General features: G+C 35.4%; 2 protein-coding genes across 9 annotated transcripts in view; one reads left to right on the forward strand and one right to left on the reverse strand.

The window, feature by feature from the left end:
- The window catches only part of CASK (calcium/calmodulin dependent serine protein kinase), a 533324-nt gene that overhangs the window by 314911 nt on the left and 202766 nt on the right, over positions 1–15647 (forward strand). The window lies entirely within an intron of this gene.
- Positions 1951–6345, reverse strand: GPR82 (G protein-coupled receptor 82). The gene is made up of 3 exons (XM_077144851.1): positions 6117–6345; positions 3846–3923; positions 1951–3748 (listed from the first exon to the last, which is right to left on the reverse strand). The coding sequence occupies exon 3, from the start codon at positions 3712–3714 to the stop codon at positions 2704–2706; it is 1011 nt and encodes a 336-aa protein (XP_077000966.1). The 5' UTR covers positions 3715–3748; positions 3846–3923; positions 6117–6345; the 3' UTR covers positions 1951–2703.

Here is a 15647-nt window from a genome sequence, read left to right on the forward strand (position 1 = left end):
GTTGGGGTTAAAGTAATTCACAACACAGGGGTAAGGAAGACTGTCTATATTTTAGAACTACACATACTCTTTGAGACCAATGGAAGAAAGATTTATTTGATCTTAAACTGAAACTTTCTGTAGTGCATAATCTAAATCAACCTATCTGTATAGCTCATTTGAACAGTCGAAACACAGGGAGCACAGTATGAGAAAGATGTCCTTTAATCCTGTATAGATTATTGTAATGCCTGGAAACATCCTAGAGTATATTAAGCAGATAATCAAGACATATTGGCAAAGTTCCCTGAGGGAGGGGAGAAAGACTATGGAACTATTAAACCTTACCATCAGGGAATCCCTCTGATGCTGTGTCAAACTTTAGGCATACCCAAATCAATAGGCCATGCCCTCAATGACTGTGCTTAGTCTTGTGAAGCTTATGTAAGTAGCGGAGAAGCTTTGACTACCTATAGACATGGCTAAGAGTTCTTCTGGAGTACCTCTGTTTTTGCTCAGATGTGGCCTCAGTCTCTCTAAGCCCAGCTCTGCAAGTGAAATCATTGCCTTCCCCTCTACGTGGGACATGACATTCACGGGTGAAAGTCTCCCTGGCAACGTGTGAGATGAATCCCAGGGGTCAATCTAGACCAGGCACCATGGGATCAACAATTACACCCTGACAAAAAGGGGAAAACAAAGTATTAGTGGCAGAGAGAGTTCAAATAGAGTCGAGAAGCTACTCTGGAGGTTGCTCTTACACAAGCTTCAGGTAGCCCTTGCTACCCAGCATAACCTGCCAACCCCCAACCAGGACCATTCCAGCTAATCCTAAAGAACACCTAGAGCAATATATAAGATTCCATAAGGGCTCCATGCACTAGAGTAACTTTCCAGAAACCTACAACCTCCAGATGGGTCCCTGGTCCAACCTCTCCAGAACATCAGATAGTTCCATCTCCCTACCCCATATTAGTGGCAGACCCTTCCAATATCAAAAATTTAGAATTGCTACAACCCAAACAACCCTAAAGTGAGGCACTGAAAGATCAAAGATGATGGTGGAATTTATTATACATGGAAGATGGGACTTAACAAATCAGTATGAATGGTAGCCCATGACAGACTCTGGGATATGTCCTGTAACCACTTGTTGAAGAGTGCTTTGAAAACTATTGCTTTTTTTATTTATTTGCTTTGTGTATATGTTATACGATACAATAAAAAAAAAGTTTAAAAAAATATTAAATGAAGGCAGCCCATGGTAGCTCAGCAGGCAGAGTTCTCGCCTGGCATGCTGGAAACCCGGGTTCGATTCCCGGTGTCTGCCCATGCAAAAAACAAAGAAGAATAAATGAGTCTTTAAGTAATCTCTAACAAAGTAGCCTATACAGTTAGTGGTTAATTTTATTGAACTATTTTTGTTGGTTCTGATCTGAGAGGAGAATGTGATTATCACGATAAGTAGATCTAGAAAATGACCATAGTTCCAAACATACTTTTGATTTCTTTGGAAAGATAAAGCACACTTTAAAAATGTTTTTTTATTATACTGAATATAGTACAAACTATAGTCACCATTATTTGTCTTACTGATAAGATTACATGTAAGAAAGAAGTGCTTGTCTTCAAATATTTACTTATAGATTGGAGAAAGTTTGGACAATTTACTTAACTTTATGACCTTCAATTTTTTCATCAGTAAATTGACTTATTGTAGAGTTGTGATGATTAAAATGATACTTGTAAAGCATATAGCAAAGTGCCTGGAGCATAGCAAGTACTCAGTAATAGCTGCTCATAATAATATCATCTGTTTCCATAACAGTACCTATGAATTAGGTAGTGTTGTTCCATTCAACAAATGAAGAAATTAACGCTTAAACAGGATAGTAACAGATGGAGCCAGAATTCAACCCAGAGAGTCTTAACTCTAGAAACCAAGCTGTTCACTGCAATTCTGTTGTCCTGCTTATTATTCATTTATTTTACCAATGAATAAATATCATTAATAACAACATTATTTATATGGGATACAGAGAAAATACAGAAAATGTGGTGAATATTGACATATTATATGAGATTTTTATTTTGACAAAGTCTAATCCAAATATTTAAACACATTTTTAAGTTATATCTGCCTAATTGGTGTGAGAATCAATGACCTCTCCCAGTACCATGAGCCAGATAATACCAAATAGTATGTTTATAAAATCTTAGATATTTACAGTATATTATTCGTGCATTTAGACAGGAGTTAAATATGAAAATGTCTTACTCATTCTTTTTCTTTTGCTCATTTTTTAAGTTTCCTAAAGTTACAACAAAACAGATAAACACTAGTCATAGATAGACCTTTATATTCTACTCTAACTACTAGAAAACAAATGAGTCATAAACCAATTTCCTCTTTATCCTACTGAAAATTGTGTTCTCAACAGAAGATTTCATGGTCGAGTTTAAATGGAAAATGGTAGGCTGGTTTCATTAGCAGTGGGATCCTTTAAATATACTTGACTTTTGCCTCTGAAAGTCTCAGCCATCTCAACTTTTTAAAAGTAGAACTGTAAATCAAGTTTTATGAATATATATAAATTTTTTAAATCTGAAGAGATTTTCTCAGTGCTTGCTATCAACGAAGCTATAATGTGTTAATCATATAGTTTAGTGTCCCTAATACAGTCACATGAACATGTCTGTTTCATGGTGTTTTCCATTCAAAAGTCAACCATAGGGTTGCATATGTGGTGAATTAGATTTCGTAAAGAGATTACACAGTGTCTTCTTGAATGTTTTGTCTAGTAAAAGAAATATAATGGGGTCTGTGCTACTTCTGGCTGAAGCAAGACAAGTGAGAATGTTTTTTATTTCTATTAAATAGTTCAATTTCTGACAGTCCTCACTTTGATGTAGAACATAAAAAATGGGTTTAAAAATGCTATATGGAAGGAAGCAAACTATTAGTAGAGTCTGGATGATCAAAAGATGCCTTTTTACGGAACTGTAAATCAAATCTTTCTCCATAATGAATGTACAGGTTCTTATTTTTCTCAGATGACTGACAAAACAGTAGTATGACGTTAGTACTACTAAAAATGAAAATCCAATAAATGTGGTTCCAATGAGACCTGCAGTCTGAGAGATCATGGCTCCTAGTTCCATCTGCCGATTGTAGCACAGGTTCTCTTCTCCTTCTGTAGCCTCTACGACTGAGTAGTATATAATAACTGGAATAATTATGCCCAGTACAACTCCCCATATGTAAAAGCATAGTTTTCTAGCAAAGTTGGGCTCACGAAATTTTTTCAGTAAATGGCCATAAAATATTTTCTCATAGCATGAAGTAATCTCTTGTATGGAATCCTTTTTCATTAAGGTAGCATAGCGGCTTATGGCAATCCAACTTAAAATTAAGAGGCTGACAAACATACTTACATGCATGGATAGAGTTCCCAGGAAATTGACTACCCTGCATTGTGTAGATTGATATTCCCATTGAAAACCTTTGAGAAAATAAATACCCATGAAAGGCATGGCGCTACACACAAGTAAGTTTGCAGTCACAAGATGTGCTAGGTAGATATGTGTTGATGTTTTCTTACCTATCTTTGTTAAAAATACCCATTGAGAGAGAGAATTTCCGAAGAGACCCATAATACAAAGGAAGGTATAAATGATTGGTAAAGCCATGGAAGAGATCGTGGATGGTTGAATACATGTTGAATTGTTACTCATTTATATCAGGTTTTCTTGAATTTTGTCACAGGAGCTAGAACAGAATTGCAGATATTTAATATTAAAATAATAAGTATTTAAGCTGAATAGTAAAAAAGCAATCATTTAATGGAAAGGAAAAGTATATATACCTTCTCAACTTTCTAATCACGATTGTCCAGTAGAAATAAAAGCAAAATGTTGCTTATAGTGATGGATAGTACCTTTGTCTAAAAAACAAAATTTAATACAAATAGTTGTATGCCTGAAATTTATTCATTTTATATTAGAGGAATTTGTAGTTTTTCTATTAGTTTATAAATGACAGTTGACTTTGCGTAGAAATGTAATCTAAAAAATTTTAAGGCACATGCAAACAATACATACTGGACAAAAAATAGTGTTGCAAAAATATTTTGTGGCCACATTAATAGAAAAGGATGGTTTTTAACTAGCACGTTAATTATGCATAGACAGTTTTCAGATGGTGTCTTTTCATGGCTAGGCTATAAACACTCCTCCAGTAGAGGAATCTCTTTCCATATTGCAGAAGTAAACTCAATTCCATATGAACAAAATACTCAAGCATCCTGAATTAACCAGAAGGAAAGTATAGTGACTAAAGAAAGACACCAGAATTCCAGGGTCATTACCAAAGGGAATTTCACATTTCAGATATTTAATTCTAAACTGTCATGTTTCGATAAAATGTTTACTTTAAAATTGAATGTTGAGCTGTAGTTGCTATTCTAATTGGTTAGAGCACCCTCACGTGTCCCTCATGTATTTTAAATGCAGATATGGTTTTTGCATTTTTTATGTCTTACTTTTAAATCTTTCTTGCTTCAAAGGGTACACATGAAGTGCTGACATGTCACATACAAACTCTACTTTTCATTCTTATTTTTCTCCCTATTTCTTTCAAGCAAGACTAACAAAAGTGTTTGGATTCTGGTCACATAAAAATAATTTCTATTTAGGATTTGTCGCCTTTCTCTAAGTTCTTCACCATAGCTTTCTATGTTCCACAGTCTCCACCCTTTTATAATCTAGAGCCGAGCTTTTCAATCTTTTTTTTAATCACGGTTTCTCTCTTGATATGTATAAAAATCTCACCACATAGCCTTGTGAGATTCTTACATGCCCAACCCCCTCAGGGCTCTTTTCTTCTCTACCTCTTTACCCCTATTAGAGAATCACAGTTATATTTATTTGGTGCATCTTGGATTATAAAAATAAGAATTTTTCCCAAATGCAAAATTATACTTTTCAAAAGACATTTTCAACCAAAAACCTTCATCCAAAGACTTTAAGATTTGAAGGCTGTGTAGTATCACTAGGTTCACCTGGGACTCTTAATTAATGTCTAACAATTTCTTTATGTTTTTATTTTATTTCATTTGCAGTTTTTATTTATAAAGCAATCCATTTGCTTCAGAGTGGGTTTATATCTGAATCTTATGTAGCCTTGTGAATTAGCATCTGGTTATACAATGTAGACCCAATTTATAAATAGATAAAACCTAATCTGTAACCTCACTGATTTAAAAATCAGTTGGGTAGAGATTAAAATGGGCCAGTTTATTTCTTAAGCAAAATGTATCTGCTCAGTGTAAATTTTGATTTTGTATAAACAGTGGCGCTTCATTTTATGATATTAAATAAAAGTACTAGCTCCTACCTTATGTAGATATTGCATGATATACAAAATCTGTAAAGGTAATGGTGCTTCTGTATTAATATCGAGAGTATTCCTTTTTTTACTTAAACAACTTTATACAGTATCTAATATCTCATATTACTTATTACCGCTGCCCTGCTTTTCTATTTCACGCAAGTAACTGTTTTCAGCACAAAGGTGAGGCAAAAAGACTTTATCAGAGGCTGGCTTTATCAGACAAAGTTGAGTCTTTATAGGAATCTCACTGTAACAAATAAGAACTAGTTCACCCTCTTTAGCTTCCCAGACATCAAACTTGTATCCACTATGTATTGCTCCTTTAAAAATAAATGTTAATTATAAAGCTAAGAGATATTTATTGTCTAGAATTTGGAAAATACTGTAAAGCTTAAGAAATCAAATAAAAATCACGACATATATAGAATTGCTTTTCACAAAATTTCTACAAGTCTGTTTTCCTCTTAGCAGATTGTCTGGAGTCACTCATACAACATTGTGTCTTTGCTAATTTGAAAAATGAAAAAAGTGTTACATCTCTAACTTCAGTTACTAACAATTATCTACATAATTAATAGGCTGACTACTTTTCTTAATGATCAATTTTCAAAATTTAAGCAGTTTAGTTTGTATATATATTATACGATACAGTTAAAAAGTTAAAAAATATTTAAGCAATTTAGTACTGTTACAATTTTTATAGAGTTAACTTTTAAGCTAAAAATAAATTAATGATCAGCCTTACCTGTATGAGTAGTTTATGCCAACTAAGGCTATATTATTCAGGGTAGTGATATATTAATTTTCAGATTTAAAATTCTCTGATCAGTCTTCCAGTATCCTTCTGTTTTAATCAGTGTTAATAGATTCTTGCACAACACCAAATACAGTGAGAAAAAAGGAAATTAAACAGAGTACTGAAGAAACTAAATACTTCGGTAAATGTAGCAACTGCCTCCTTCCCAAAAAAAGAACCTCATTTCTCTGTTTCTGTAGTGAGAGGAAGTGGGTCGACAATATATATGTTGTACTTCCTTTTTATTATTTCATGAACTAGTTAATCTCAGCTTTATTAGCATGATTTAGTGAAATTAAATTCAAAGGTTTAACCCCCCCCCATGGCTTATTTTAGACAATACAATAGTGGAGGGAACCATGCCTTAGTAGCCCAACCAAATACTGCTACAAACTTGTTTGTAGATGGCTTATTTGCAATTCATCTTTATTGAGGATAGAGGGAAAAAAATGCAAAGTTTTCTTACCTGTAACAGCTTACTAGAATCAAATATAGAGCTGGGAGGACACTTCATGTTCATCTATGTGTGGAGACTATTTGCTTTAAGATTGAAGAAGCTGAAACCCAGAGAAGTAAGTGTGAGCACAGAAGTAAGGGATGAGTCTCAACATGGTTATTCAGTGAAAAAAAAAACACTGTACTTCTATTGCACTGTGCTGCTCCATTGGAATTCAAAGTCATACATTGTTTGGAATATCTCAAAACGTATTGGGTAATCCTGGAAAGTACCAGAATCTGAATCCCAAATAAGCCTCAGGTAGATTGGATAGTTACAATATAAAGACTTTTTAAAGCCGATTATATATATATATAGGATTGTGTAATCACTCTGTGAAATGTTAATTAAATGAAAGCTATGTGTGTACTGCCGGAAATCCAGATGTGAATCAAGTACCACTCTTCCTTAGGTAAACTAGTGGGCATATGAAAAAGAGTAGAAATCTAATTTCATAAGCCTGAGCACTTTAGTGAAAGTAAATCTTCATTTAAAATTAATGGAAATCCTTTGCTGTTTCTTATAACCCCCACATATCTTATAAGATAACCCTATCTTATGTTGGTTGCATAAGTTTATCCTGATGTTTGCTAATACTTCTCTTTAAAACAAAAGTGAGAAATACCTTAAGTGTCTGGATTTTGTTCTGCTGTTTTTCGTCTTTGAATGATTGCCATCACTTAATTAAGAACAATGACTCATCCAGGATCACATAAGCATTGCTTGCAGAGTAGTTTGGCTTTTAAAACTGCTATTATTTCTTTCTTTCTTTTTCTTTCTTCCTTCCTTCCTCCCTCCCTCCCTCCCTCCCTCCCTCCCTCCCTCCCTCCCTCCCTCCCTCCCTTCCTTCCTTCCTTCCTTCCTTCCTTCCTTCCTTCCTTCCTTTCTTTCTTTTCTCCCTTCCTCCCTTCCTCCCTTCCTCCCTTCCTCCCTCCCTTCCTTCCTTTCGCATGAGCAGGCTCTAGGAGTCGAACCGGGGTCTCTGGCACAGGAGGCGAGAATTCTGCCACTGAGTCACCAGTGCACCACCCTAGAACTGCTATTATTTTTACTTCAACAATTTCTCGTGTTCCAGGAAGGAATTACTTAGAATAATAACAACAACAGCAAAATTTGAAGTAATTTATAGAAGAAATAATGGAAATGAAATGTTGTTTATTAGTGTTTGAAAGATAGTTTTAAGATAACTTATTTGGGGCTAAAGCATGTTTGGTCCAAAAGGGATCACCAGAGAGCTGCTGGATTTTTAACTAATGTTCTCGCCCTCCACAACTTTTCTTCTGTTGTCCCCAAACTCAAGTGAAAGGATACCATCATTCCTATAGTTATTCAAGTCCCAACCCTAGGAACCATCCTTGATTCCTCTCTTTCATTCACATCTCACATCAAATGAATTGCTGTTGCTGCATCTTCTACTACCAACACCACTATCGTTAACCACGTTCGATGAGAGTTTACTATGTGCCAGACATCCTTCAATGTGATTTACATGCAAATCTTCACAAAAACCTGTTGAATAAATATTCTTGTTCTCTTCATTTTTTAATGCAATCTTATTGATATATATTATATATTCACATACCATATAATCATCCACAGTGTACAGTCAGTGGTTCACAGTGTCATCCTATAGTTGTGCATTCATTATTACAATTGATTTTTTGTCCTCTTCATTTTAAAGTGAGGCAAACTGAAACTCAGAAAGGTCACATAAGTTGCCCAAATTTCATGCAGCCAGTTGTCCTCACAACATGGGGACATAATTCAAGAGAGCAAGATGATGGCTGCAGTGACATGTTTTATTTAGCCTGTGCAGTCAACATTGTCACTTCCTGCAGTATTCTATTGGTCACACAGAGTATATTCAGTATGGGAAGGGTAAATATCAGGAAGTGATGGTCATTGGGAGCCATCTTGGAAGCTAGCTACCAAAGACGTCAATCAACCATTGACCAGTGAAAAGTCAGAAGTACTACTTTTAAAAAAATTGTCAGACCACTGAAAGTTTATTGGGCAAGAATTGCTGTATAGGTATAAGTTTTGCCATTTCATATTCCATTTTGGTTTTTATGCTCTATAGCTTTTAAACTCAAACACTATAATTCAATCAACAAATATTTATTCAGTTCCTACTATGTTCCTAGTAGCATGTGGAAGTCACAGAAGAAGTATGTTACCCACAAGCTAATTTAGGGTCTCTGGATATTCAAGACGGATTCCATAAGCGAGCCAAAAATTCAGATTTATATGTGATATATGGTGCAGACTTTAAATACTCTATGAATTTTAAAAGGGAGAAAACAGTGACTCAAAGAGATTCTGAAAGGCTTTGTGAAAGGAACAGGAAGGAAAGAAGCAAATACATGGTGAGCAACAATTCTGTGCCAGGTAATTTTTATCTAGTAATATCATTTTTAATTCTTAATGGTTTAAATGATTTTGTGTTCCCTAATTGAAGTATGGGGAAATTGTATTTATATTTTTCTAAGAGACAAGGAAATATTTTTGCAATTGGTGGAAAAGGGTAAATGTCAGAGAATACGGTATTAGATTAACAAAAACATTACTTAGGCTGAAATCTCAAGAATGATAAAGTATGTCATAAGTTCTCTGTAAAAGTGGCCCCTTTGTAGTTTTCTCATTGAGATCACCAGTAGTTTTATTTGGTTCTCATTCATCTTTCCCATCCATCTCCTCCTCAAAGTTCTACTTCTGTTATCTGAGTCCAAATAGTCTTGCCTAACAGTTCTAATTACTTTCTAAATCTTTTGCCAAATACTACTCTCCTAAGTATTCTGCTCAATGCTCTACCTCCTTGAGGTATTGGAGTAGTTTCCCAGAATGTAAGTCATGTTTAGTGCTAGGTTTCCTGCGTTTGAGATATTCATGTGAGTTTTTTTTATTCTGGCCCCAGAATTCATTTGGAGTGGCTCAAAGGAAGTGATACTCAAAGGTCAGGCTCGTAGTAATTTATTTTGACATTCTGTTGTGGGCTGAGTAAATCAGGGGTGCATGAACCTCTCCTGATGTACATGGATTATTAGGGTTAGGATTAACTTTCCTCAAACCCAGAGCCCAGAGGGTACAGGAGAGCTCAGCCATACATGAACTGTGTGCTTCAACTAGAAAGTTAATTTGAGGCTATTCAAACTAGTATTTAAACTGGCCTCAGTTGGTCTTTTGAGTATTATTTCTGACCAGTCAGAAGCGAAGGGCACTGGCAGGCTGGTTTGTAGGAAGAGAAGACATGCTTTTTATTTAGTCCACATTAGAACATCATATCCAAAAGGTAATTATTTCTCAAAAAGAGGAGCAGTGTTAAGCCTTGTCCAGTTCTGTACACACCCAAACCAGTGGTTGGTTACCTTTAGAAGGAGTGAGGCACAGACCTCTTGCTCAGTGCTGTGGTTTACTCAAGGCTTGCTGAACCCCTTGCTCTCTTCAGGATGTGGTATCTGGCCATAACCCTATCTCCAGTTGCACTGCTTTCAGACTCTCACCACCTTCTACAAGTGACTATAATCATGGACATCCCACCCTTAAGCAGGATGTGAAGAGAAACCTCTACTTATTGCTAAAAGCTGGTTTGCTTAGCACACAATGGGAGTATTTTCCTCAGGAATTAATTAAAAACAGAAAATACAGTCCAAAGTTTGGAAATTTATAATAGCACAGAAAAGTGATTAGCTTTGTAAAGAAAAGTCTAATGACAAAATATAGATGGGCCTGATAATAAAAGTTTCACTGTAGTTCAGCTCTGGCTTTTGTTTCTCTTTTCATGTAGGCTTTAAATGCACTAGGTAGACATTGTCTTTTATGAATGCACACCACCAAAACACAATCACAGCTTCAGTGGCACCAGAGGAATTGGAATGACCTCAGCGATGGCAGTTGGAAAGCAGATGGGAAATTAACAGGTTTAGGGAAGGGAAAATTTTAGCATTGGATTAGATGAGGCAGAAATATCTTTGAGGGCAATCAAATTTTTCATTTGAACATTTTTCAGTGAGTTAGATTTAGTTTATTTCATGCTTCCAAATCAGCTGTTCTTTTTTTATAGGTTCTTTGCAAAACCAGAGTAGATAAAAGATTTCTGCAAATGAAAAATTTGATAACAGAATTCTAAAAATAATTTAAGCCACCATATTGCTACAGGTACAAAACAAAAAGAAAAACACGCATCTACACCCCTGGGAAACAATAACTTGGATTGCAATGAGATTTAGGGAATTAAAAAGGCATCAAGTATCAATGCCCAGAATTCTCACCACTGTCTCTTTCTTTCCGGAACCAAAGTTTCCTGGCCATTTTATTACCAATCAATTCTTTTGAATTTCTAAAATTTTTTTGCAGTCAAGTCCCACATTCCATGCCATTTCCTGTCCTTCCTTATTCAAGGGAAGAAAAAAAGAGAGACATTCAGGGAAGATGAAGAAAATTTGGGTATCTGAACTCTTCCTTCCTATGCTTGTTAGTTTCTGTATTCATTTTTCTCTTATATTGAGCCCTAAATATTGAAGCCACAAGTTTTTCTGAGAACTACTTTCAGAGAATTAATAATAATAATAATAAATGACAGTCACTGAAATTCTTTTGTATATTAATTCATAAATATTTCTGAGATGGATACTATTATACTATCATTTTGTACATGGGGAAATTTAGGCACAAAGATGATAACTTGCCTGTAGTCACATAACTGGTATGTTATAGAGAATGCATTTGAACCCAAGCAGTCTAATTTCAGAGCCCATATACTTAGCTGCTACTTTTACTACTCGCATGATAGAGGTTAGTGGTCACCAGAATCCAGTTTATTGCTTTGGTTAAGACGATCAGATATCCACAGTGAACAAAAATATTTTTCACTTATCTGTTTCCAGTTACCACTCCGGAAATTTATTAACTCCTGCGAAATGCCATCAAATTCCATAATGTGAACAAAGTTGTTTCCTTTTTCAGAAGCGGTTGGAGACAATTAGTTTGTACGTTGATTAAAAACTTGTATTTATATTACAGTCTTCTTTCCATTTGAGTTTAAATATCTTTTATCCAAGATAGAATTTCCAGTTAGTAAATCCTGGCATTTCGACACAAGTGTATAAGTTTTGAGTAGAAAAGTATTTTAAACATTATCTGAGACAGGAAACTAACACTTCCCTTTTAGCAAGATTGTAACTTTGATTCTCAAGTAATGATTTCAGAAATGTCTCCATTATTTTCCCTTCATAATGATAATAATAAAAGCTAACATTTCCTTTGTGCCAGGCTTTATTTACATGGGTTGTCACTTAATCCTCATAACGACTCTATGAGGTATAGGTACTGATATTATCCTCATTTTATAAATATGGAAAATAAGTCCTAAAAGAGGTAAAGAACTTGCCCCCAAAATCTCACAGTCAAGTATGGATGGAGCCCATATTTGAACCCAGAAAATGTTCCTCCAGAGTTTATTCTCTTAGCAACTACCATGTATCAAACCTCCTCCCTGCTTCTCAGCAAAATTAATTATTCCTTTTCTGTATTCCTCTAGTTAACTCTGTCATAAAATATTTTGTAATGTATTATATTTATCCTTCTATGTGTATGTCCCCCAAGAGTGAATTTTTTGAAGCTAAGGGCCACATCGTTTTTTTTTTTTTTTGGACATGGGCGGGCACCGGGAATTGAACCTGGGTATCCGGCATGGCAGGCAAGAACTCTGCCACTGTGCTACCTTGGGCCACCCAGGGCCACATCATTTTTATCTTTATAATTCTGGCACCTGGTTCAGATCTGCCTTCATTTATTCATTAATTCATTCAACAAATATTTATTGAGCACTTGCTAGGAACATTCTGGCAATTTGGTGCTGGGAACATTCTGGTGAGCCATGTCCCTGCCCTCTTAGAGCTAGAGTCCAGTAGCAGTAACAACATTAATCAACATGTCTTACAAATAAATAACAAAAGGAATAAGTTTAACATAAATACAGGGTCCTGTAGCAGGGAGGACCTGTCTTACCTGGAGGGTAATGTATCACATGAAATATATGGGTAACTGTAAGTCATCAAACAGAGAGCCAAGAAAGAATTCTGGGCAGGACATGATATTCAGGGGATTATATTTCGGTTTGCAGGCCAATTAGTGGGGATCTTGGAGGGAGGACGAAGTGCTACTAAATAAAGCTGGAGAGGTTAAACAGGAACCAGGCCTTGAGGTTTATGGTAAGAGTCAAGGAAAGCCATTGAAAGGGAGTGAGATGATCTGATTTGCTTATTAAAGAAATCATTTTGCCTTATGGAGAAAAGATTGAAGGAGACTAGAGTGAATGTGGGTGCTAGAAAGCTGTTCTAGTAGTCCAGGCAAGAAATTATAGTAGCTCAATTAGGATGGCGGTGGTACAAATGGAAGGACGCACAACTAAAAGGATGATGATGGGATAATAGACCATCCAGGGAATCCTGGAGGAACAAAGCGGGTGGAGAGGTGGGGGACGGGTGGAGTTGATGAGTTTGAATTATCTTGAAATCCAAGAGGAGAATTCAAGTGTCAAGATCTGGAGTTGAGAGATGAGATCTCAAAGTTTTAATCTGACTGAAGAAATTCTGCAGGCATGGATGAGATCTCCTGGGGAGAGAAAAAAAGTGAGAAGAGGGACTAGGATCTAAACTTGATCAACTCTACTGTTTAAGGGCCAGATTAAAGAGATGGACTAGCAAAAACTAAAGAGGAACAACCAGACAAGTATAAGAATGAAAAATAGATTCATGAATATTAAGAAAAGAGAGCATTTTAAGAAGGGAATGGTTAAACAGTGTTGAATGTAGCTCTGAAGTCAAGATGAGGCCTGGCAATTTCCCAGTGGATTTGGTGACATGAAGAATGTAGGTGACTTTAAGAATAGCAATTTCTGTGGTGTTTTGGGAATAGATTGAGAAGTGAGGTGAGGAAGTGAAACAACAGTGTAGAAGAAAGGTTTCTAGAGAAGTCTGACTTCTTGAAGGCAAGGAAGAAGGTAAGTGGCGAATAGGAAGAATTTTGTCATGTTAATTTGGAGACACTTTAATATGTCAAATGCTAACGAACTAATAGAAAGAATCCACCAATGAGGGGGAGGGTGCAATTAATGCCTAGTGTATATTGGTGTTCAGTATACTATATATGTATATAAATATATATAAATTTTAGCTAAATACTTTCAAGGTAAGTTGCAAGGATTGTAATACTTCACTCCTAAATAACTCAGTTCCATTATCACACAGAAGAAATTAACACTAATAATTTTACCTAATATACAGTTCACATTCATATTTTTCCCATTGTCTTATATTGCTTTTTTTTTTTCTTTTAAAGCCAGTAATACAGTCAAGGACACACATTGCATGAAGAGTCTAGGCCACTTTCTTGATAGACTGCCGGACAGTTTGGATATGTTTGATTGTTTCCTCATTGTTAAATTCAGGTTAAACATTTTGGGCAAGAATTCTATAGACGTGACATGCCCTTCCCATTTTGCATCAAGATTCACATTATGTCTGTTTTTTCCATTTGGTAATGTTAACTCTGATCACTTGGTTAAAGCTGTGTCTGTCACATCTCTCCACTGTAAAAGTATTTGTAGTTGATGAGTAATCTGAGGATCATATTTTCATTCTCTAGGAATATACTGTTTCGGTTTCATCTGATTGTGAAACCCAATTGTTTTTAGCATCCATTGATGATCTTTGCCTTTATTGGCTGTATTGTTAGTGGTTGCATCTTGGTTATTTTTTGATGGATGGAATTATATTAGACTTGAAGTAGACATTTTAAGGCAGCATTCTAAACAAATCTTGTTGTTTTAGGTATTTCTCAAATTGCTCTGTGTGTGTCAGTTTATAATATTGCCATGTTGCTGCTTCTTCCTTTCCTCCATCTAAAGCCAGCCTAAAATATGTTGTTTTAATAACCCTACAAAGAAAATATTAAAGGTGGGGGATATAAGCTCGCTGGAGTTGCATATCTTCAAAAATATCTGATAGAGAAAATTGAAAAGAAGAAACCGCAATTAAATTTTAACATGAACACGCCTGTAAGAGGCTCATGCCATTCGTGAAACTTTGGCCAGCAGAGGGCGATGTATTACCAGCCCTAGTCAAACCTCTTGCTGAAGCAAAAGCGGCCCGCATTGTACTATTTTCCAGCAGGAAGCTTAAAACAATAGAGCATTTTCACTTCTTTTAAGCTCTAATAAAATGATAAACTTCTTTAATTTAGTAGCTGAAAATCACTTTAAACATGATAAAGTAGAACTGATTGTACAGACAATGGAATTCTGTCCTTAATATGGAAACGCAGTGCCACTCATCCGCCTTTAATAGGATGTAAGGATATTGTCCTTTGGAGATTTTTTGTTGTTGTTGTTGTTTTGTTTTGTACTAGTGATTATTGCAAAAATCACCTTTGTGGAATATCCACAATTATAATTATCATAGTGATAAAATCTGATATTTTCATATGTGAAAGTTTTTGTTGCTACATCTTTTCCTTTGTTTATAACTTGTTTTTTTTTATATCATAGCAATTCATGGACATAGTTTCACAAGTCAAATAATGCTTAAGGTTTGTAATAAAAACATGTTATGTCTATTAATAAATATAAGTTAAAGCATATTCCACCTAATGAGGAAAGTATAGGAGAAATCACCTTTATCCTCTACTGTAGTCATTTCCTCCATCTGTTTAGCAACTAGGCAGCTTCCTTAATCTTAAGTGACCCCCACCCCAAATGGTTGTTTCATTATTCGACTATCTCCATCAAAGGGAGCATGTGCTTGATTATTTTTTTTTTTATCTCTGAGAACATATGCTTTGTTATCAAATCTTCAATAACCCTGCCACTCTCCACCCTGCAATGATTCAGAAAATAAATCTCTCCCACTCTCTCTCTCTGTCTCACATACAGACACACACAGAGTTAGCAATTTCAAGGTAAATAATCCCAGCATTGTCTTTTTTGT

This window comes from Tamandua tetradactyla, chromosome X (genome assembly GCF_023851605.1).
Source record: "Tamandua tetradactyla isolate mTamTet1 chromosome X, mTamTet1.pri, whole genome shotgun sequence".
In the NCBI taxonomy this organism is placed as follows: domain Eukaryota; kingdom Metazoa; phylum Chordata; class Mammalia; order Pilosa; family Myrmecophagidae; genus Tamandua; species Tamandua tetradactyla.